This window comes from Rhamphochromis longiceps, linkage group LG19, assembly GCF_057381845.1.
Source record: "Rhamphochromis longiceps isolate RC_006_pf linkage group LG19, R_longiceps_female_GT1.1, whole genome shotgun sequence".
Taxonomy (NCBI): Eukaryota; Metazoa; Chordata; class Actinopteri; order Cichliformes; family Cichlidae; genus Rhamphochromis; species Rhamphochromis longiceps.
Genome location: NC_140575.1, coordinates 20,999,070 through 21,020,648, shown reverse-complemented (window position 1 = coordinate 21,020,648; position 21,579 = coordinate 20,999,070). Strand labels below are relative to the sequence as shown.

The 21,579-nt window shown below is 39.3% G+C and overlaps 3 protein-coding genes and 1 non-coding gene across 6 annotated transcripts; 3 read left to right on the top strand and 1 right to left on the bottom strand.

The window, feature by feature from the left end:
• Nucleotides 1–603: 603 nt before the first annotated feature.
• On the top strand, nucleotides 604–1,533 carry slc22a3 (solute carrier family 22 member 3). The gene is given in 3 exon segments (XM_085390726.1): nucleotides 604–671; nucleotides 673–973; nucleotides 1,355–1,533. Coding segments are annotated over 3 exon segments (528 nt in total). The 3' UTR covers nucleotides 1,514–1,533.
• afdnb (afadin, adherens junction formation factor b) lies at nucleotides 920–19,033 on the top strand. Its single transcript, XM_085391745.1, has 26 exons — nucleotides 920–981; nucleotides 2,096–2,240; nucleotides 2,342–2,446; nucleotides 8,463–8,655; nucleotides 8,881–8,990; nucleotides 9,078–9,202; nucleotides 9,311–9,414; nucleotides 9,511–9,552; nucleotides 9,651–9,856; nucleotides 10,043–10,188; nucleotides 10,590–10,690; nucleotides 10,798–11,069; nucleotides 11,276–11,419; nucleotides 13,110–13,308; nucleotides 13,403–13,494; nucleotides 13,587–13,673; nucleotides 13,772–13,837; nucleotides 13,945–14,018; nucleotides 14,767–14,885; nucleotides 14,979–15,137; nucleotides 15,273–15,364; nucleotides 15,491–15,634; nucleotides 15,739–16,638; nucleotides 18,152–18,239; nucleotides 18,369–18,420; nucleotides 18,919–19,033. The coding sequence occupies exons 2-26, from the start codon at nucleotides 2,139–2,141 to the stop codon at nucleotides 19,010–19,012; spliced, it is 3,816 nt and encodes a 1,271-aa protein (XP_085247871.1). The 5' UTR covers nucleotides 920–981; nucleotides 2,096–2,138; the 3' UTR covers nucleotides 19,013–19,033.
• On the bottom strand, nucleotides 18,274–21,018 carry dusp23b (dual specificity phosphatase 23b). Of its 3 annotated transcripts, none has more exons than XM_085391743.1 (3): nucleotides 20,753–21,018; nucleotides 19,805–20,084; nucleotides 18,274–19,457 (listed from the first exon to the last, which is right to left on the bottom strand). In XM_085391743.1, exons 2-3 carry the CDS (start codon nucleotides 20,072–20,074, stop codon nucleotides 19,272–19,274), a joined length of 456 nt encoding a protein of 151 aa, XP_085247869.1. In that variant the 5' UTR covers nucleotides 20,075–20,084; nucleotides 20,753–21,018; the 3' UTR covers nucleotides 18,274–19,271. The 3 variants fall into 3 exon arrangements, with proteins under 3 accessions (XP_085247869.1, XP_085247868.1, XP_085247870.1); XM_085391742.1 differs by having other exon boundaries at nucleotides 20,781–21,017; XM_085391744.1 differs by having other exon boundaries at nucleotides 20,870–21,007.
• Nucleotides 21,019–21,237: 219 nt separating this feature from the next.
• Nucleotides 21,238–21,320, top strand: trnal-cag (transfer RNA leucine (anticodon CAG)). The gene has a single exon. It is a non-coding gene; the product is annotated as a tRNA-Leu (tRNA).
• Nucleotides 21,321–21,579: the final 259 nt, after the last annotated feature.

The following is a 21,579-nucleotide window of genomic DNA, read 5'->3' as shown; positions in this document are numbered from 1 at the left end:
ACATCAGGTAATAATAACAAACTACAACTTATGGTTGGGTTTCCACAGTTTGCAATTGCTTACACAGCATTGCGAAAATGAGGTGATGCAGCACAGCCTCTATTCTAAGGTCTGAAGCCTCTTTTGTCCTTTGATAAGTGATAAAACCTGGTGTATAAATGAAGTCCATTTAAACATGGCATTTTACCTTAAAAAGCATACATTTTGCAGAAACAATAACTGTTTTCAACTTTAAAATCTGATGTTAAAACTGCTACTTCTCATATCTGAGTTTCAATCAATGATTAGAAAATGATGCAAGAAAAATTCTCGCCAAATTTGCAATAGCAGAAGAAGAGCAGTTCAAAAATATATCTTAACGATAAAAATCAAGATGAAGGCTGAAGGCAGAAAATGCACCTCTGCAGACATAAATCACAGGATCAAGCTTCATAATGCTGCATGTTTAATGACATAAGCCTGCGCAAAACCCTTGAAATGATGAGCAGTAAACTCAAGAGTTATAAAAAAAAGCAGGCCTTTGATCAAGACTCTTCTTAGACATCTTCAGACTAGAACTGCTTAAGAGACCCATCATTTTAAGACAGTCCTTAATCACCAGAGATGGCAAACGTGGACAAACTCATCATGCAGATATGAGACTTTGGGCCATTCCAGAGGAAGATTGCCACACTTGATAGTTTTCGCTTTTGTACTTGTTGGAGTTGTTTTCTTAGGCCACACTCTGGATCACTGGTGCTGGAGTCATGGATCTGAGGGCCTCTGGGAGGAATGTGGATGGAGTGATGTCAAGGTGCGGGACGTGACCATTCCCCACTCAGAACAGTCTGGATCTTTCAGCCGTTGTGAGAGATTTGCAGTGGACTGGAGCGAAAGCCAAAAGAAATATGATGAACTTGACTGGCAGCGGATTGCTAATGCAACCCAGACGGTGGCGTGCGAAAGCAGATGGGTGTTAACCGCACTACTATTGTTTTAAAGGTAAATGGTCATTTTTTTCCTATTTCTCCAATGATGTTATAGTATGATGCCATATATCTTTAAATTGATTTTACAGCTGTTGTAATTGAGCTCATGGGTTGCGTTTGCATTAGACTGATTCATGTTTTGACTACTTGAGAAGAAACTCATTGCATCACATGTAATATTCATGTGATGTTGTGTAACTCTGGAACATGACCTAATCTGTCCTGCAGCTAAAATTAAAACAAGTGAGCCATGTTACCATGAGAGTTTTAAAGAAATACATTTTCAGTTGTGAAAAGAAGTCTTTTCCTGGATCTAAACTTTCAAATATTGCCCCCCTTGCTATTCTCATCACACAGATTCGTTTGTGTTCTTTGGTTTTTACTAGGTTTATTTTACTGTTATAGTCATGAAATCACAAAGGAAAACAGTGTTAATCTTTGTGTTTCTTGGAATTCCTTCCCACCTAGTTTTTAGATCCTGGCTCGCCGACATGAATCAAGTTTCCCTGGCATGTGGATTTTTCATTGGAACTTTTGTGACCTAGATGACGTCACCGACTGATTTATGGACCTTTTTGATTGCTCGTTTAGCATTTTAGTCATTTCATCACTCTTTTAAAACAAGATATCAAATCACTGAGGATATAAAGTAGCAACTTACAGGGTAGCAATGCCTAAATCTTTCCTTGGATTGTCATCTGATTTACTTTAAATTGGAAAATAATTTATAAAATGATCATGATTTTGTACTAAGTAGGGCTTAAAACTAGCGATTCCAACTATAATCTCATAATCAAAATGAATAGTGACATATCAAATCAAGTGAAAACTACACAATGATTTCTTTTACATTTTTATACTTTTATTTTTTAACTAGAGAACCCCCTGTTGGCCACTAGATAGAATGGAGGTTTAAGGAGCCCTATTCTTAGACTTAGCAGCTATCTATCCATCTTTTACACTAGGTTGTTGGCTGCGAAAGATCAAATCTACCCTTTGATGATTAATTTAGCATATTTTGTCACATATTGTCTCCTTTGTTGTGTTAGACTGATCCGCTTTCAATGTTCTGCTAAAACATGTTATTTTCTTTACGTAGTGATTGAGTTCTTTGGGTCCATCAACAGGAAATTTGTGGCCATGGTGATTTGAACTTCCTACTCTATTGGCATGGTTATCCTGCCTGGCTGGTCTGGCTTACTTCCTGTCCTCCTGGAAGACTCTGCAGCTGGCCATGAGTCTTCTTTGCATCCTGTTTATCTCAAACCATTGGTATGAATATAATTTTCCTTCAATGTGACACATTCAATGCTTAATCTTCACTTCATATTCACGCTGAGTCCAATAGTAAGTTGTGTTATGTTTGTTAAAAGGATCCACACTGGTTGTTTTCACAACAAAGAACTACGGAGGCCATGAAAGTTGCTGCAAATAATGCTAAATGCAATGGGAAATGTTTACCACATGATCTACCAGAGGTATGACAACATTTTTGAACAACTGTATAATCTTATTAACATAGGAGATGCAATTTACAAATGGAATATTTTAACAGTCTATTAAAATGTTTTTAGATTATTCATTAGGAGTAAAAGAAGGAAGTACACCCAATTATGTCAATTATGGACTTGTTCAGGACACCAAATATAAGAAAAAACACTCTAATTTTAATGTATACTTGGTAAATCAGTCTGAAACTACAATTAAGGATTTTATGTTTTTATACATCACAATGGTACCATACTATAATTCTTTGATCCAGGTTTACAAGCACGTAACAATGTCTTCTTGGATTTTTTTCTGTGCTGTGGTGGAGCTTCCCATTGGGCTCATATTTTATCTGCTGGTCAACAAGGGTTTGATGCTCCCTCAGATACTCACTTTCACCATGGCCATTTTGGTTTTGAAATTGAAGGTGACAAGTGAAGGATGGATCTGACTGTGCAGCTAGACGTTTATCGGCTAACAGTTTACAGACAAAGAGTATAGGAGTATAGGAGCTTTTAGAGCTGAACTGATTTCACCCAGTGAACAACTGCTAGGAACTACTCGCCAACCAGTGGTTGTATCACATTCACATTATTGGAGACATCTCAAAAGCAATGTGCACTTGCATCATGTGTGAAATCTCTGTAGGCAAAAGTCTACCAGTCCTTTCAACCACCGATATCGCCCTCTGGTGCCCATTACAAAAAGAGCAGGTTTAAAACACTTCTATATTGGCTTCACTTTTCAGACCAATGTGGCTCTAACTTCCTGTTGTCAGTTTTAATTTCTCACAGAAATCTGGGTGTGTCAGTGTGTTCATCAGCTAGTGGCACTGGAGCCATTGTAGCCCCATTCCTGCTATACAGACTGGCCAGTATGTGGCTGGAGCTGCCTCTGGTTCTTTACAGTTAATTTAAAGTTTTTGATCTACCTGCGACTATTTTGTATATAGTAAAATTTACAGTATTTAGCATATTACATATGTTATCTTTGTTTCAGGTGTGATGTTGATGTGGTACAGTGTACAGGAGATGTCTATAGTTGCCCTGCCAGAGATCATAGAATTGATTTGCAGAAATGTTTCAGGATAATGAAAAATAAATTTCAAAACATGAAATAGAAATGTGCTGAAAAAAACACTGGAGGAGGGAGGAAGACAGCAGAAAGAAAATCAGTGTTTGATGTCTAAGAGACAAGAGTGTGCTTAAAAAGCCCAGTTTTCCAATTAGGCATTTGCCGCAGAGAGATTCATGTTCGAAGTCCTTCATTTTTGTTTGTGTGCGCTTTCTGACAGGAAGAAAGAGAAATCGAAATATGCAGAGGGAAACAGCTTGATGAAAGTCTGACGCTTCACAGAGAAAAACATTAGTGGATTTTTTTCTGCAGATGTCCTGTGTTTACAATACACTGAACAGTAGCTTCACAGCCAGTGAAAAGTTATTTAAAACTGCCGTGGTTGTGCAGACTTGTGTTACATTCATATGAAGTGTTAACTAGAAATATAGACACTGTGAAGTGATGAAACACACAAGGTGTTATTGACAGTCAAATGAATAAGGGATCAGCACCTTTATGTCTCCTTGAGATAAAAGGGGTGTTAAAACTAAAAAAAAAAAACCCTCAGGTATTTGAGTTACAGACCCAAACACCAAATACGCAATTTTGCCAGCATGTAGCCATTTATAAAACACTTTGGCCCCTACAAGACCCTTATGTTGTACTATCATTTTTGTTCCTTTTATTGATTGTGTTTAATAAACACCTCTTTCATCAATTCAGCTCTATATTGGTTTATCTATACATCCATCCCACTACCACAACTCAGTGAACCTGGTTCTGAAATGCAGATGCAATAGCTTTCTTTTGTTACTTTCACATGCACTGTTTACCCGCCTGTAACCCTGTTCCAATGTGATTGGTCATTAGAGCTACATATAGCTGCATTGAGCTTTGTGAGATAGTGTTATCCTGTTCAAATTAGTCATCAGAAGATTGGTATAATGTAGTAATATAGGGATCGACATGTTCAGCAACAATACCAAGGCTATGGCATTTAAACGTGGTCAGTTGGTACCAAAGTGTGCCAAGAAAACATTCTCCACACCATTACACCATTATATGTTTATATAACCTTATATATAAAACACTGTATAAACTAAGCTTTTAAATGAAATACATATATATATATATATATATATATATATATATATATATATACATTAGGGGTGCAACGATACACAAAATTCACGGTTCGGTTCGGTTCGATACTTTGGTGTCACGGTTCGATGTTTTTTCGATACAAAAAAAATGTTCATGCCTTTTTAATTTGTCATTTATTAAAATTATAAATATATATTTTAACTCAAAAGTACAGTTTTTAAATTTAACCCTAACCCTTGTGCGCGTTTTTTATTTTGACAGCTAATGCGCATCTATATATATATATATATATATATATATATATCTATATATATATATATAGTTATTCTCCTGGGCTGGAGCTTCGATGTGTTCATCAAACAGACAATAATGGAAGAAACTTTAATGTAGTTTTTTGTTTTTCTGCTTCTCTGAGAAATCTGCACATTCCATCATCCAGACAACAATACGCTTGATTGTTCATTTAAAAAAGAAAAATCAATACTGTATGTATAATTGAGGATGGTTTTGTTACGCCTTTTGTTCCACCGAAGGTTTACCCAGAAAGCTTTGGAGCAGCCAACAAAAGCTGCCCCACATACATGGGAAGACATGTAACTATAAATTGTGCTGAAAATCAATGGCATGCGTGAGAAATGGGATTCCCTCAAGCATAAACAATGCTGTGAAAAAAGAAAAAAAGAAAAAAAAGAGGTGACTGAGAAAAAATGTTTTCTCAGCAAAACACAATCTTTAAAGACAATTATGTTTGAAAGTGGTGAAAATAATGAAAAGAGAAGATGATAGATTAAATCTGTGCTGCCCGATAAACGTGGGAATTATTTTCTTGTATCAAATGTGTGATTAGGAAACTGTGTCTCTCACATAACAAAGATCCACTGACCTGTTAAATGAGGGCAGAGCGGTGAGGGGGCTTGAAGAGGGGATGAGTATGCGAGTATTAAGTAGGCAACTATGTTTAAGAATTCACTGCAGAGAACAATGTAAGTGGGGAATAGATTCGATGAGAGCTGCAGTCCTACTGAAACAGCCTGTTTTTGTAGGAAGGAGCTTTGCTGTTATTTAGAAAACAACTTTGAGGTTGGTTGTTAAAAATGCCCGAAGAGGACGAACAAGATAAGTTAGGGAAAGTCATCAGACAGTGGAACAATAACAGACTGGACTTGTTTGAAATCAGCCAACCCGACGAGGTGAGGAACACAAAATATCTGTGTTTGTGAAGGTTTCTGTATTTTCTGTCAGTGCCACAGTTTTAGATGTAGTTTCAAAGATAAAAATGTTTTTCTACTTTTAATTATTGGTGCTATTTGATATTATAAGACACAGACATGTTACTTTAAAAGCTCATTTAAAAATGATTAATGAACAATTCAGTTAGCCGATCAATAGAAAGTATTTAGATATTCAGTTTTTCAAATTTATTTATATCAAATTACTGGTTATTATTACAGAAGAATCAGCTGCGTACTTTTGGCCTTTACATTTCTGGTCTGATCAGATGTTTTGCCACTAGCACATTCTTGTTGCTGTTTCACTTTTTATGTTCCAAAACAGGAAAATTATCTGTTGTAAAATAACTGAAATATTCGTGGTTAATAGGGAAAATGTTTATTTATATGTGTGCTATATTATATTCACCCACCAGCCACAGTTTTCAAACCACTGAAATATGAAGTTATTTAGTTAGTATGTAGTTATTCTTTTTACTGAGGTGGCCAGGCTGAGACTTTTCCTTGCACTGGAGGGTTACAGAAATTTTAATTGGAAGTGCTCTTAACTGATTTTTTAGTTTTATCTGTTGAAGCTCTGAAGATAAATACAAATGTAATGAATAGTAGAGGTTCTGCAAAAAAAGGTTCTCACTGATAAATTACTGGTTGAGCCAGTGAACTTGTGTGCAACATCCCACTGAGCTTCACTATGTCTGAGCGGTGACCAGACTTTAGCAGCCAGTGGCTCTGTGAGGATGGACTTTGATAAGACAATCTGTGAAGGCAAGAGAATTGCATCTCCAAAACAACGAGTCTTGTGATGCAATGCTTAGTGCCTACCAACTGGGTAAAGGAATAAGAGATGGGTGAACAGATCCAAAGCTCTGCAAAAGTAGGCTGATGTTGTTTAATCCTGCAAAAGAGCTACTGTAGCCAAAATTGCAGAACACACAGAAAGTCTGTGTTTGAAAATAGCCCCAACATTTAAATACAGAAGCTTCCGAGGGCCTGTTTAGCTCACTGGGTTGAGTCTCTGCTTTTAATCATATTGCATAAAGTTACTGTAGAAGCCTGGGTCTGACTCTGCCCTGGGGCCATTTATTGCGTGTCTTCTCCTTGCTCTTGCTCCCAAATTTCCTGTCTTCTCTCCACTGTCCTATCAATTAAAGGCTAAACCCCAAAAGTATATAAAAATACAGAAGCCTCTATTCACTTTCATTATCACTTAGTTCGAGGTCACAGAGGGGCATGGCTGGAGCATATCCCAGCTGTCACTGGGCAGGTGCAGGTGGGGTACACCCTAGAAAGGGTGTACCCCAGGGAAACTGGAGTATCCAGCCTACACAGGCACAAAAATAACATGCAAACTCCACAAAGAAAGGCCTCAGGCTGTTAGTAACAGTAATTTCATAATTTCAGTAAAATGATAATTTTCTTTTCCCCCCCAAATAAATGTCACATATTTGTTTGTTATGAGGTTAGAAAACAACAGAAGACACCACTTAGGGAAATTATAATGTCTATTTTTATCTGATTAAGTTTAACTGGTGATGGAAATTACAGTTGGCTGGAGTCACAGGATACGTGGGTCTTCTTCCATCTTAACAACATGTATTTATATACACAATTGCTTGAAATGATGATCTTGGAATCTGCAGTTGTTTTAAAAAAGGCTCTAACAGACCTTCACAGGGTGTGTATATCTACTTTTCCATCGTTCTGAGTATTGGTCAATCCACTGAGTGCTGTCAAACAAATGCTTTTCGAAGAAAAACTACCAGTCGTACTTGATCATGATTACTAATGAGAAGTTAACAGGCCTTGGCCTTGCCAACTTAAAAGACATTGTGGAAACTCCAGCATCACTTATTAAAATATTTTTTGTGAGTGTATAAAGAAAATCCAAAATAAATTAAAACTTTGCACCCAATTCTTGTTTTTTAAGGTCATTAAAGATGTATACTGTATAATTATTCCGCCCTGAAAAAACAACAGCTCAGTAAAATCATTAAAAGCCTAAAATTACCATAAAACTAATTGTACATAAACTTCAGAGCACAACTGTATAGAGGACAGCAGAAACTGTAAATCTTGCTCTGCTCATTTAACTTACATTTAGCGTAAGCTGTACTGCCTGTTTCTCTCTGCGGGGCTATAACCAGCTGATCACAATTCAAATGTTCTCTTAACTCCAAGCTCCAAGTCTTAGAAAACAGACTTTTTCTCAGTTGGAATCCTGTTTTTAGCTTCAGATTTAAGGGGTCGTTTGTTTTGTTTTAGACATGAGGAGCAGCAGGAACGGTTCTCAGGGACATTCTGAAAGCTTTTTAAATTCCTAAATAGAAAACAGCTCTTTATAAAGACTAAATTGGTCCATTCCTTTTCAAAGTCTATTCACCTTCACAGTTAAGGAAGGACACAGAAGGATAGAAAAGCGTGTTTTTTTTTAATGCAATAAAAAAGGTAAATTTAATGAACAGAAAACACAGGACACAGTTCAAAGCTGTCATGTATGACTGGTTACCCTGCATATACTCAAGCTGCTGGTTCAAACTTCGTCTTAGTTCTTTCACGACTGCAGTAATATGAAAGGCAAACACGCAAAACACTCTAAAAACGTCACGTTTCTTGGCAGAATCTGGAATTTCATGGCGTGATGCGCTTCTACTTCGAGGACCCTGCTGAAGGCAACGTGGCCACGAAGTGTCTGCGCGTCTGCAGCAACTCAGTGACTCGTGAGATCATTGACATGCTGTCAGAGAAATTCAGGCCCGACATGAAAATGCTGACTACTAGTTATGCCCTGTATGAAATCCACAACAACAGGGGTAAGCAATTAACTCAAGAGAAAACAGGTGACGACACTGCATGTTTCTGGCTGCTTATTTGCTTTTATAGTGGCATGTGTGGGTAATACTGAAATGTCAGTTTTATCATTATGTTAATATTTTTAAAACAAGATATAAAGGAGTAATCAAGCACAGCCACGTGCTCTAGTCGCTTATATGATTCAGTAACTAAGCTCTTCCTGCTTTCTATGTTTTGTATGGAAGAAGAACGCAAGCTGGATCTGAATGAGAGACCTTTAGTTGTGCAATTAAACTGGAACTCAGCCAACAGAGAAGGACGCTTTGTGCTCAAGAAAGACAAGGACAGTGTGGAGGTAACTCTAACACCCATCGAACCTGAATTATAACTGTAACGTACTGTCTGACACCCGCGCCATCGTTTTATGTGTTTAACAATAAAGGAAAAGTTCGAGGAGAAAGAGAAAGGAGGCTTCATACAAAACTTTAAGAGGACGCTGTCAAGAAAAGGAAAGAAGAAAGAGAGGAACAGCAACACAGATGACAAAGCTTCAGAGGATGAGAATGGGTAAAACGTTTCATTGTTCGCAGTTTTTACTTCTTATTTGCCAGACTACCAGTGTCACACCTACCGAACCATCAGAATAACATCCTCTCCTTTTAAATTATTATCCAGGCCAGCTGAAAGTTCACTCAACAATGACAGCATTTGCTTGTCTAACATTGATGCACAGAAATTTTGCACAGAAAAGAAAAGACCACAGAGGCAGGCTGCTGCAGGTGAGTAACCTTAACACTACAGAGTGGATCATAAATGTCTTGGACACTGTCTGGCATATTTAAATTCTAAATCCAAATCTAATTGTGAACTTTCAGATCAAGCTGGATTACCGATTGGCGTTCAGTTCTCTGATAACTGTGAGTATGAAATAAGCATTTTATAGTTTGATACAAGGCATTTGCAGACTCTCTCATAATGTCCTCCTGCCCCCTGCTGGTGTCTTTTACACATTTAGTTGCAGAGCCCTTCCTGTGTGCAGTTATAAATTACACCAATAGCTCCACCGTTCACTTCAAGCTCTCGCCTGCATACGTCCTCTACGCCGCGTGCCGGTTTGCTCTACAACGCCGGTACGGTCAAGACTCTCGAACCTCAGAGCACGCAGACAGTGTAACCTCGATCAGTAACAAAATGGTGTCGATGACAGGGAAGGTCATCCAGGCAAGTGTATGACAGATTCTGTGACATTTGCAAATATTAACTTCAAGGAAATGTCACTTTATTGTTTAATTTAAATTATGTCTACAGTCAAGGTGGACTTTCAGACGCTGACACTTCAGAATTATGTTTGCAGGTGTTCTTTAAGTTTGCACGATGCTCATATGTGGGCTACATTTACCTTTCCAGAGGCAGCAGACCATTGGAGGGGCTCTCGCCTTCTGGATGGCCAACTCCTCTGAGCTGCTAAACTTCCTCAAGCATGACCAAGACCTCAGCCCACTGACACAGCAGAGCCAGCTGGACCTGTCCCACCTGGTGCACAAAGCCTACAGGTAGACACGACACAATCAGGCCATAGCCTTCTGTTTGACTTGAACATGTCATTTTCTTAATTTTTTCACTTTGTTTAATATGATCTAAAGATGTGTTTTTATATGTGGTGAAACAAGTAAAAACAAGAACTTTAGAGAGGACTTACTGTGTTTTTCATTATATCTGCTGTTACACAAGTATAAGGACACGTTTCTGAAAGTTTTTTCTTCTCCTGGCTCTGTATGATGTCAGTGAGAGGGAATATAGCCCCTGCCCACCTGCTGTTTAAAACTTTAAAATCTTGTTTGCATGTTTATGCGCAACTACATTATATTTTTGTATCTTATGTATGTTACTCTGATTTGATCTAATCTTATGCATAGTGTCACCCAAAGTCTAATTGTTATACTTTTTACTCCAGTTGTCTGCTACAGTGTCTGCAGAATGAGCTGAGGAAACATTTGCCAACCTTTCTGATTGATCCTGAGCAATATGGTTCCCTGCCAGCTGGTATAGGTGCAGGTTTGGTTATTAAATTAGCATATATTTAATTCACTTATTTTACTAAGTGAACTGTTTTTGGATCCTTGACTCTACTAAACGGTCTATTTTCTGTCTTCCTGTTGCAGAAATGGTGCTTAACACTTTGATGAACACCATGTCTCTGTTGCGCCGTTGTCAGGTCAACCCTGCCCTAACCATCCAGCTCTTCTCTCAGCTCTTTCACTACATCAGCGTCTGGCTTTTCAATCAGCTCATGAGCCCTGAAGCCAGCACCCCAGGCCTGCACTCCCACTACTGGGGAGCTGCTCTCCGTCAGAGGCTCACAACCATCGAAGCCTGGGCAGAGAGACAGGGCCTGGAGCTGGCAGCTGACTGCCACCTGGGCCACATCATCCAGGTATGCAACTCTCTGTTTGAATACTGTTAAAACAGTAGCACTTTTTACCAAAACTAAAAATTTCTACCTCAAAAATGATTTAAACCTGAACCAGGTTTTATTTTTTCTAATACGAAGAGCTTTCGACAGATGTATTATTGGCTTTAATTTACGGCGCGTTTCATTTGGTTAAAGCCGTTAAAATAGCATTGCCTGGCTGTTTCTAGGCAACCACCCTCCTGACCATGAACAAGTACTCAATGCAGGATGCGAAGGACATCCAGACAACCTGTTTCAAGCTGAACTCACTGCAGCTGCACATGCTGCTGGCTGGCTACCTCTATGCAACCAATGAGCCACACATCCCCCCTGTGAGTACCTTCAGTCTGCTCTTCCACTTCCACTCATGCTTGTAAATCCTTGAAAGAAAAGGTCCAACTCTAAAGATCAGTTAGTCAAATTATGTGAAACACATTTTCACGTGACAGAGAAAACAGTACGCTGGCATAAACGTAGGGTTAGTGTGCCTTGCTGAATTAAAAGCTTCACCACAGAAAAGGAGTGCCGCTGTATAGATCTGTGTGAATAATTAATGGTGAATAATATGATAATGAATAATATATAAGAAATAGTAAATTGAGCTGTCATATTACTTTATTCGGGAGTTTGAGAACAAATGTTTACGCCGACTATCCATCATGTCCCATCATGCTCGATCAGGTAACAGCTCAGAGAGATACCAATTAATGCTTATTAATGCTAAGTAACATACAACAAAGGCAGAGGACAGGGCTATAGCTTTTGTTGTACGCCTAAATCAAAAAGTCAAAAGCCACCAACAGTGCAAACACAGCAAAGTCCAGTTTAATGTCTTGAATTGGCTGAAGTAACCCCTTGCAGTCTCAGGAAGCACCCACCACACCCCTAATAATCCACAACTTAAAGCTTTAGTAAAATCTGTGAGTTGAAAATGTGTGGCGGCTGTAGCTCAGGAGGTAGAGAAGGTCATCTGCCAATGGGAAGGTTGATAGTTTGCATCCTAAATTATCCTTGGGGAAGTACTGAACCTCAAGTTGTCTTAACTGGAATGTAAATATTAGAAAGAAAACAATTAAATAAAAAAGAAGTGCTTTTGAATGAGGCAAAGATTTACAACATAAACTGGGGAATTAGCTGAAAACTCTTCTAACAGAATATATTCAAACTTTTTAATGCTTCTGAAATCTATGAAAATGGACTCGCTTTTGGAAGCCAGCCTCAAGTGGACATTTGAGGAACTGCAGGTTTTTTTTTTGTCCTTCCACAGTGGTGTCGTTGTTCCATTTGTATAAACTAAGTCATCGAAAAGTCCAACAGTTATATCAACACCTCTAAAACGTTCACTCTAAAAACCGCCCCATGGTAACGTTAACTAGGGTATGATTTACTGCATCTAATATTAGATTGTGTTAGTGGTTCCTTAGGAAAGACTGAACACCTCATGTGTGAGGTATTTTGAGCATGTTTGACTGGGAGGAGACTGAGCAGCAGATTCGCGATGTGCGAGAGAGGTTTTGCCTCTTGGTTGGCTTGAGAATGTCTGGGTGTAGGCAGTACATGAGAAGAAGAACTGAGCATCGTGAGGCGGACATGCAGCAGAACAGAGGAATAGTTTTAGCTAAGACTTACAAGATTATTAGAAATAATTTTTTTTTTACAGTGCATATAAAACAAAGCATTACATCTGTCCAAAAACTAATTTTAACTAAGCAATACTGAATATACAGTATTTTAACTATATTAACTGTAACTGATAAATCTTTAACTTATATTATTGCTGCTGTTCTTTATAACTAGCACCAATACCTGCTCCATTACTATAGTTGCCTGAAGGTAACAGCACTCATTTGCAACTGAGGTCTGAGATCAGGGTCCTTTTCCAGATTTTGAGTCCCAGCCGATTGGATATCCGTTTCCTGAAGCCTTGCCACATAATGACTAATAGCAATCTACTCTATACAGCACATCGACCTTTTCCTGAAATATTTCAGCTGCGTGATCCGCTGCCTGTCCTCACTGCAGGATTTGATCAATGCTGTAGTGACAGCTGCCGAGGCCTCAGCAGATAACCTGATTCGGAGCGAAGGACAGGACATCCAGCTGCAGGAGAGCCTCGACCTCCACCTGCCCTTCCTGCTGCCGGAGGGAGGATACTCCTGTGAGACTGTGAGAGGAATCCCTCAGGGGTTTAGAGAGTTTTTGGAGCCAATGTGCCAAAAAGGTATGGATTTTTAAAAATTCAGATTACGGTAAGCGACTGTACTTAAACCTAAAATGGGATCTTTGCTTCACCATATTACATCCTTCTCTTACAGGTCTCTGCTCTTTAACACCCCAGCCAAACTCCAAAGGGGACTGGACCATTTATTTCAGCGAATCTGACCCTTCTGTAGAGAGTACATATTTGGTAAACGAAAACAAAAAAGAAACACATGGCCCAAGATGTGTTGAAATATGATTTTACTTTGACTTAAGGGTGCATAATTTCTTCTTTGACAGGCAGCACATAGGCAGCCAGAGATTATGACGATCACACTGAACAAACCTTTGAACAGTGGGATGGGGGTCAGCATTGTAGCTGCCAAGGTGACCGTTCGTTTATTCCTGACTATTTCTTAGTTTTTAGCATTTTAGTATTCACTACTACAGATGTCAAAAACAGCCTGCCTCTTATTTTGCTGCAGGGAGCTGGGCAGTGTACCCTCGGGATCTATATTAAATCCATCGTCAAGGGAGGACCAGCTGAAATGGTGAGAATAAACACAGTTTAGGTCCATCTTTGAAAAAGAGGAGCAGAATTTTCAATGAACTGCGGAAGTACGCACTTAATCAAACTGTGTCTCTTTACTCTGTCTAGAATGGCCAGTTAACTGCTGGAGATCAGCTGCTCAGTGTGGATGGTCAAAGCCTGGTTGGTCTCAGCCAAGAAAGGTAGCTACTGCACACCAGCCAGGGAAATGTTTAGCTATTCTTATTTTTTCTTTTTGAAAGCAGGACGGTGGTTAGTCTAAGCTGAAAACTGCAGGAGAGATCATAAGTGAATAAGAATAACCCTGACTTATTCTCTTTTACAATTAGTGAAACTTGTACAGACACTGATATTCCCATCATATAATGTCATATTTAAATAACGGTTTGGCCTCCAGTGATTAATATATTGCTTTAAAATCTCGAGATAAAGAAAACTAAAGCTTTTTCCCCAATTTGAGTGATCCTGACTTCTGACCTTGAAGCATTACATTCCAAAATTGTGTATTTTCTCATGTTTTCCCATATTAATAGAGCAGAATAGACTGAAATCTTTGGCCTCTGCAGTCTGTAAAAACTCATGCTTCATGCAGTGTGTGATTTTCCAAAACTTTTTATTGCGTCACTGTGACAGTGTAGGGCGTAGTCTTGAAAACATAAATAATAAAGTGTGTTGCTCTTTCTGTTCCCTTTAATATGATACATTATACTGAATTTCATGAACTATTTGTCTTCTTTTCCCCCCCAAAACTGCAATGTAAATATTAGACGCACAACACAGGTTAGCTGGTTGAGAGTAGCATGTTTTTAACTTTACAAATGCCAAAATTTAAGAATGTTTTAGCCAAGTTTAAGTATTTAGTAATTCCGAAACAATCTCTAAACTGTGACATTAATGAAAAGTAACCTTATTAATCTTACACTGGTTTAGGGCAGCAGCGATCATGATGCAAACTGGCCCCATTGTGACCTTACAGGTTGCAAAATTTGCAGCGAGTTACCACGGCCTAGAAGCCCTGCTGAGAGAATCCACCCCAGAGAAGACTACAGGCAAGCACCAGTACACTCAAATCAAACCTCAGCTTTTTTTCCATTACTTTCTACCTTCTTTTACCTGACAAAGACCTTTTCTTGCCTCATAAGGGGAGAGAGACCACACTAAGCCAAACAATAAAGCCTGCATAAAGTACAGCACAGAGGACCACAGTCCCTCAGAGCAGCTCCATGGAGGCAATCGAAGGAAGAAACAGCAGATAATGCAGAGGAACAGACAATTTTATCGCTCCAACCCCAACATGGCCGGTGGGCGCTCTTCTCCTGTTGTCACTTTTTGTTGCTGAGCGCTAACCGCACATATTTCTTACTGTTAAATATGCATAACATTGGAGAGCGAGTCATAATAACAGCTGCAGTACTTTTATTTTCTTCTTATTACAGCAGACTTTTGCCTGGAGGATGGCGATAAACTTGTTGACCCTTTCACAGGAAACAGCACCGCTTCTGTGTCCACTAAAAATCTTTGCTCTGATGTGAGATTATTATTAATATTATCGTTGTTGACCAATGTTTTTAACACATTTTCAGTGACTTGTCAGGCCATATACATTTAAATATTTAAGGATTCAGCGTAACACTTTTTCCTTTCTTGTGGTCAGAAATTCCACTGGGAATACTTGACACTACCGAACCCTAGATCCCAGGACAGGAATGTATCTGAACCTAGCAAACCACAGCAAACTTTCCAAGTGTCTTTGAAACCTTTAGCTGGACAGAGCTCCAATAGATCTCTAAACGTCATGGTAAGTTTTGGTGTACCAAGACATTAAAAGAAATACATAAGCAAAGTCATAATAGTACAGCTAGAAAGAATTACATTAAAATCTCTTTATTTATCCCCCTCTAGCGCCAAGCCCTCTCTCAGGAGAACTTGTGTACAGACAGTGGACGCCCCCTGCTGGACAAAAGTCAGAGCAAGTGGACACAGAAGGATCAGGGTGCAAAGCAAACTGAGAACTACTGCACGTCTTTCCCTATCCGCTCTTGTCTTTCTACTCATGACATCCTCTCTGATAACAGCTCCCCCACAAATCAGCAGCAGGTCAGCCGTGTAAGCTGTGCCGGTGTCTGGAGAACCCCTTTTTCACAACACTCAACATCCACACCTTCAATCCAGCCGATACGCATCGACATCCCCCTAACAAGAGCAGCAAGCCACCAGTCAAATCCTCCACTCACTACTTTCCAGCAGAGTTCTTCGTCGCTGGCAGTGAAGATGAGCCGAACTCTTCAAATCAATGGACACAAGCAGAATCCTCAAAGCCAAGCTAGTAGTACTTCTGCATGTCCAGTATCTCCAACTAAGAAGCTACTTCAGCCCTCACTTTCATCACAAAAACTCAACACGCACAGAGATCAAGTAGCAAAACCTCAAGTGAGTATCACTCCAACAAAGCATGTTTCCTTCCAAGAACCTCCCTGTTCACAGAAAAAGAGCACAGGTCCAATGAAACAGAAAGACCCTCTGGATATGTCTGATCCTTGGAAGAGGGAAGCCCAGGAGAAGCTGGAGAAGCAGCAGAGGCTTGAAGCGGTGGAGTTCCTGCAGCAGGAGATGCAAGAGCTTCAGGCTAAAGCTAAGCGCACGGCGGAGGAGAACGACCGACTCCGAAAGCTCAACCTGGAGTGGCAGTTTCAGAAGAGGCTGCAGGAAATTCAGCAGAGAGGAGATGATGAGGATGAAGATAACGATTTGGACATGATGGTGATGATACAGCAGCTAGAGAACAGCATGTCACAGGCCAAGGTTAAAGAGAAAACACACTGAAAACTTTACTTTCTGAGCCTGTTTTTTGTGTATGCTGTTCAGACACTGTTAATACACAACACTGTTGGAACCTCTTCCGATTCCTATTTAGGTCACACAGCTCGTCTAATTTAAAGCTGAACACAGAGACGCCCAAAAGTTTTTGTGGTATTAAGTAAAGTGTATTAAAGGGAGCCTAGTATGGTAATTTATTCTAGGACTTTAGTAGAGAGTGTTAAGAAAAAAAGTCAGCTTTAAATTATTTGTTTATATACACTCTTCATGTACCTAAATATCATAGCAAAATGGGGCTTTTAATGATTTCTTTGATTGGTTCTTTTTCCAGGGTGGAATGATTCAAAATACAAGAATTCGATGGACTTTATTTTGAGTTTCTCTAAACCACACGGTTTATATACCGAAGTTTAAATACAGCCTCGAGTATACATAGACTCTTAAGTTTTGTTGATGGTTCCAAGGCCTATTAACTTCTCATTCGTCATCATGGTTGACTATAACTAGAATTTTCTCTTTGTCAGCATAAAAGGGATTTGATTGACGGCACTCGTTGGATTGATCAACGCGAAAGTCTAAAGAACTCAGTGAAGATTTAAGGAGAACTGTAGCTTTACACATGTTGGCAGGTCTTTTGGAGCCATTTCTAAGCAACTATAGAGACCGAGATCATCAGTTCAAACAAATGTTAATGAGTAAAAGAAAGATGTGTCACCACTTTGGTCTGGAAGAAGACCCAAATTGTCATATTTGGATGAAAGGAAACTGGTTAAGAAACCACCAAGGCTCAACCCTGCCATGAACTGGAAACTGCTGGAACACCAGCGTCACTGTCCACAGTGAAGCCAATTTTACATCCCTATGGATGTAAATTTCACCTCAAATCAACAGCTAGATGTTTGAAGTTTGAACAAAACTGGGTGCTCCAACAGGACAATGATCCCATATACACATAAAAATGGTTTTGGAAAGGATAACTCAGGCTAACATTAAGCTTCTGCAATGGCCTTCCCATTCCTTGACCTCAACCCCATTGAAAATCTGTGGATTAGGCGTAAAAGCCAGGTTTATGCCAGGAAGCCAGCCAGTTTCAATGAACTCTACCTATTCTGCCAAGAAGAGAGGTCAGATATGCAGCCAGATTCATGCCAGAAACGTATTGACTGAATGTGTATGGTCAAGGTGCAACTTGCTACTGGAAATTTCAATTCAAATTCAATCTTATGCACCCAATTCTTGATGTTTTAAGTCAATAAAGACGTTTGCTGTACAATCATTCTACCCTTGGAAAAAGAACATTCCAAAGAAAAGGAAATTATTAAAGAAAACATTAAAAGGTCAAAATTACCAAGAAGTTCATGTCCATAATGAATCTAACCATAACTAACATATCTAACCATAGCTGTACATGCATACTTCTGTAATGACAAATTTATTTGTGGATACAACTAAAAAACACCCAATAATTTGCATTATTGTCTTTTATTTCCTGGTTCAGAACAACACAAGAAGCTCTAGTGGGAAGGACAAAACGGAAAAGCAGACGGGAACTCACCTCTCCAAAAAGGAAGATGAAGAAAAGAGAGGTGATCCTTAATTCACACATTAAAGAAAAGTGAATGTTGTTGTGTCAGTTTTGTTTATTCAGAAAAGTATGTGTGCATATCAGCTATGTCATTTGATTCTAACTGGGAAAATGTCCATGTTTTTGGCAGCTCAGCGATTAAGTGGATTAGCTCATGATGTTCATCAAGCAGCATCAAAAGAGTGAGTTTACACTTTTTTTGGCACACAAAGCGGAACATTAATCTAATTCCGGGGTGGGGGAACTCCAGGCCTCAAGGGCCGGTTTCCTGCAGGTTTAAGGTATGTCCTTGATCCAACACAGCTGATTTAAATGGCTAAATTACCTCCTCAACATGTCATGAAGTTCTCCAGAGGCCTGGTAATGAACTAATCATCTGATTCAGGTGTGTTGACCCAGGTGATATCTAAAACCTGCTGGACACTGGCCCTTGAGGCCTGGAATTCCCCATCCCTGATCTAATTTAACAGGCAGCTACTAATGCCACATTTCTTCTCAAGAAGACTTAATGATACATCTGCACACAGTGGTGCAAAATAGAACGGAATAATATCCCTGAGTAAAATAAATCTATAAAGTAAAGTCCCCTTTATAAATACATTCTAAAACAGCACAGGATGTTTGTTTCACCCGTATGTGATATAATTCAGGTATCTCTCATGTGATGGTTGTATTTGCAGAAACCAGGAGGAGAAAATGAAGAGAGCGTCGGCTCCTGAGAAGCTAACATTCAAGGAGCGCCAGCGTCTTTTTTCCTTGGCGTCCAGTTCATAAACAGAAAGCTCAGAAGACAAAAATGTTTAAATTAAAAAAAATTATTTCCTAGCATCATGACAGCATCTATTAATCAAATGTCCCAAGGGCAAAAAATGGGTAATTTTAACACAATATTGTTCAGCACTGTTGTTCCTTCTTGTATTTTCTTAATAGGTAATAAAATGTTCATTTAGGAGTAGTTAAGGCACTTCTTACATCATTTTCTTATTAACAGTAACTATTTGCTGCTTCTTTTAGTGGAAGCAGTTAATCAATGTTACTTAATGCGCTGATAAAACTGCACCACTGCCTTCTCTTGTTCGTGAGTTTCAATTGAACCTTGCCGCAGTCTACGGATCTCGTTGATCGCGTCAATCCCAGAAATCTTCCTGGTCTTCACCAGGTAGCAGGCCAGCATTGTCCCTGTTCTCCCATGACCATGCATGCAGTGAACTGCCACACCCTGTAGAAAACAATACAATCACTATTTGAGTCAGTTATCTATAAAGTATCCCTGAATATTTTGGGGGTTATGGAGTATTTCTTCTAGGCTTGCTGTTCCCAGAATGGATAAATTATATTACTAATGCTATGTAATACATTTTAAAAATAATCTATTATCCCCCCCCTTTGGGCTCTTGGCAGAGTGTAGCACTTAGCTATGTTAGGGGAAAACCTGCAAAAGAAGACGTTTGTTTACAGGAATGAAACTTAATGTCAAATGTTTTAAGTTACAGTACTGAGGTAGCATACAACTGTTAAATGCATAACCATCCATCATGCACAGCCTGTCAGCATCTGAGATCTTACCTCACCCTTGGAGTTGCCCTCTTCCACAATAGAGAGGAATCTATCAATCTGATTGGGTGAAGGAGGAGTAAAGTCAACTATCTTGATGTGGTGAAGCTGTAACTCTGGGCATGAGTCATGGTTGGGTGGTTTCCTCTCACAGAGGCAAACCAGGTGCTTGATGCCATTGTCCACCATATACCGGTATTCACATGGCATCCTGGGCATCGCCAGTCCAGCCAGTTTGCCTGGCTCCACCCAGGAGAAGTTGTGTGGAGCAAAGGAGGCCATAACTATTCAACTGAGGAGAGGGCAGAGCATAGGTTTACTTTATAAACATTCAGTCTATATTAACAATATACGAAACAGTAAAATAAAACCATAATCTTAGTCTGAAACTGTTGATGTCACAAGTGGGATTCGAACCCTCACTTCCAGGAAAGTGTTTTTAATTTATGTATTTTTTTTTATCGTGTCACAACCCGCCTCAAAGTGTCTCAATCGGGACACTAAAAACTGATTTGATCTTTCTGAGGATAACATGTAAACTTCACATAGATACAGACAAAGCAACAACGACTTTTACATCTTAAATATATCAGTAAACAGTCGGGAAAGAGCGCTAAAATAAGATGCCAAGAGTGACACTGTGCAGCTGTCTACTTTACGTTAGCATAATGCTATTGACTAGGCTAGACAGTCCAGTGACTCATTGAGGGATTAGTTTAATAGGGTTACAAATGTAGCATTATACGGCACAGGTCTGGTACGGAAATACACTTCAGGCCTTACCAGACTTTACCTGTTTGTTTTCAGAGATTAGAAAAGCAAGTGACAAAAGGTAACCCCTAGCTAAACTTTAGCAATGGTATGATGAAACTAAGCACCTCGCAGATTTGTAAAGACAACTCGGGCGAGGAATTCACCCTATAGCAATTAGCTTCCCTATAGACAATGAATGTCTATTACCTGTCAAAAAGTCCTGAGAATTACTCACGGTTTACTGATGAATGCACTCTAGGGACTTGTTCAAACCGCCTCACCCTGTCTGTCAAGCTAGTTACTACGTTCGCCGTTAGCACGTACCGTAGACAACTTAATAGCAGCTACTTCACAATTTCGCTGATAACTACTACGATTCTACAAGAGTAAAACTGGAAAGACACGTATCTAACCAAGGCTAGATTGTGTCTGTTGCAATGCTAGGTATGACGCGCCAGGCAATCAATCAATCGGTGAGGGAAGCGGCTGTCAAGTTCAATGAAAATCATCTTACTTGTTGTAATGGATATTTAGCTGCCTGCTAATGACAGAGAGGATTTCTGATTTCAGTTCAGCGCCTTCACAGTGGGATGAATTGTTGTTTTAGTAGCACAATATACAATAACACAATTATAAGTGTGCAGATTGCTATGATCGACTTTAAAAGATGGTCTAGCCGTTTCTGTTTGAAAGTCAGGATGGCCGAGCGGTCTAAGGCGCTGCGTTCAGGTCGCAGTCTCCCCTGGAGGCGTGGGTTCGAATCCCACTTCTGACAATAACCTTTTTACATTTTTTGATACAAGAATCTGGTTTTATTTCACCGTTTTGTTTATGATTAATGCTGACTGACTGTGAAGGTTCTCAGTCATTAATGCTGACTGACTCCTTGTTTGTGGCCCATAGAATCAACCCACACTGACAAGCTAAAGTTCTGGTTTTGATTCAGTGACCTTAATGACTGTTATGTAGTGTTAAGAGACATGGATTTTTTATGTTAAATCTAGCTAGTCTACAACTTTTTATTTTACATTTTA

Excerpts from the sequence above, each read along its gene's own strand:
- afdnb (XM_085391745.1), top strand. The coding sequence starts at position 2,139 with ATGGTTATCCTGCCTGGCTGGTCTGGCTTACTTCCTGTCCTCCTGGAA. Across the intron at positions 11,420-13,109 it reads ATGAGCCACACATCCCCCCT|GATTTGATCAATGCTGTAGT; the intron begins GTGAGTACCTTC and ends TCCTCACTGCAG. Across the intron at positions 15,365-15,490 it reads CTAAAAATCTTTGCTCTGAT|AAATTCCACTGGGAATACTT; the intron begins GTGAGATTATTA and ends TCTTGTGGTCAG.
- dusp23b (XM_085391743.1), bottom strand. The coding sequence starts at position 20,074 with ATGGCCTCCTTTGCTCCACACAACTTCTCCTGGGTGGAGCCAGGCAAA. Across the intron at positions 19,458-19,804 it reads AGGGCAACTCCAAGGGTGAG|GGTGTGGCAGTTCACTGCAT; the intron begins GTAAGATCTCAG and ends TGTTTTCTACAG.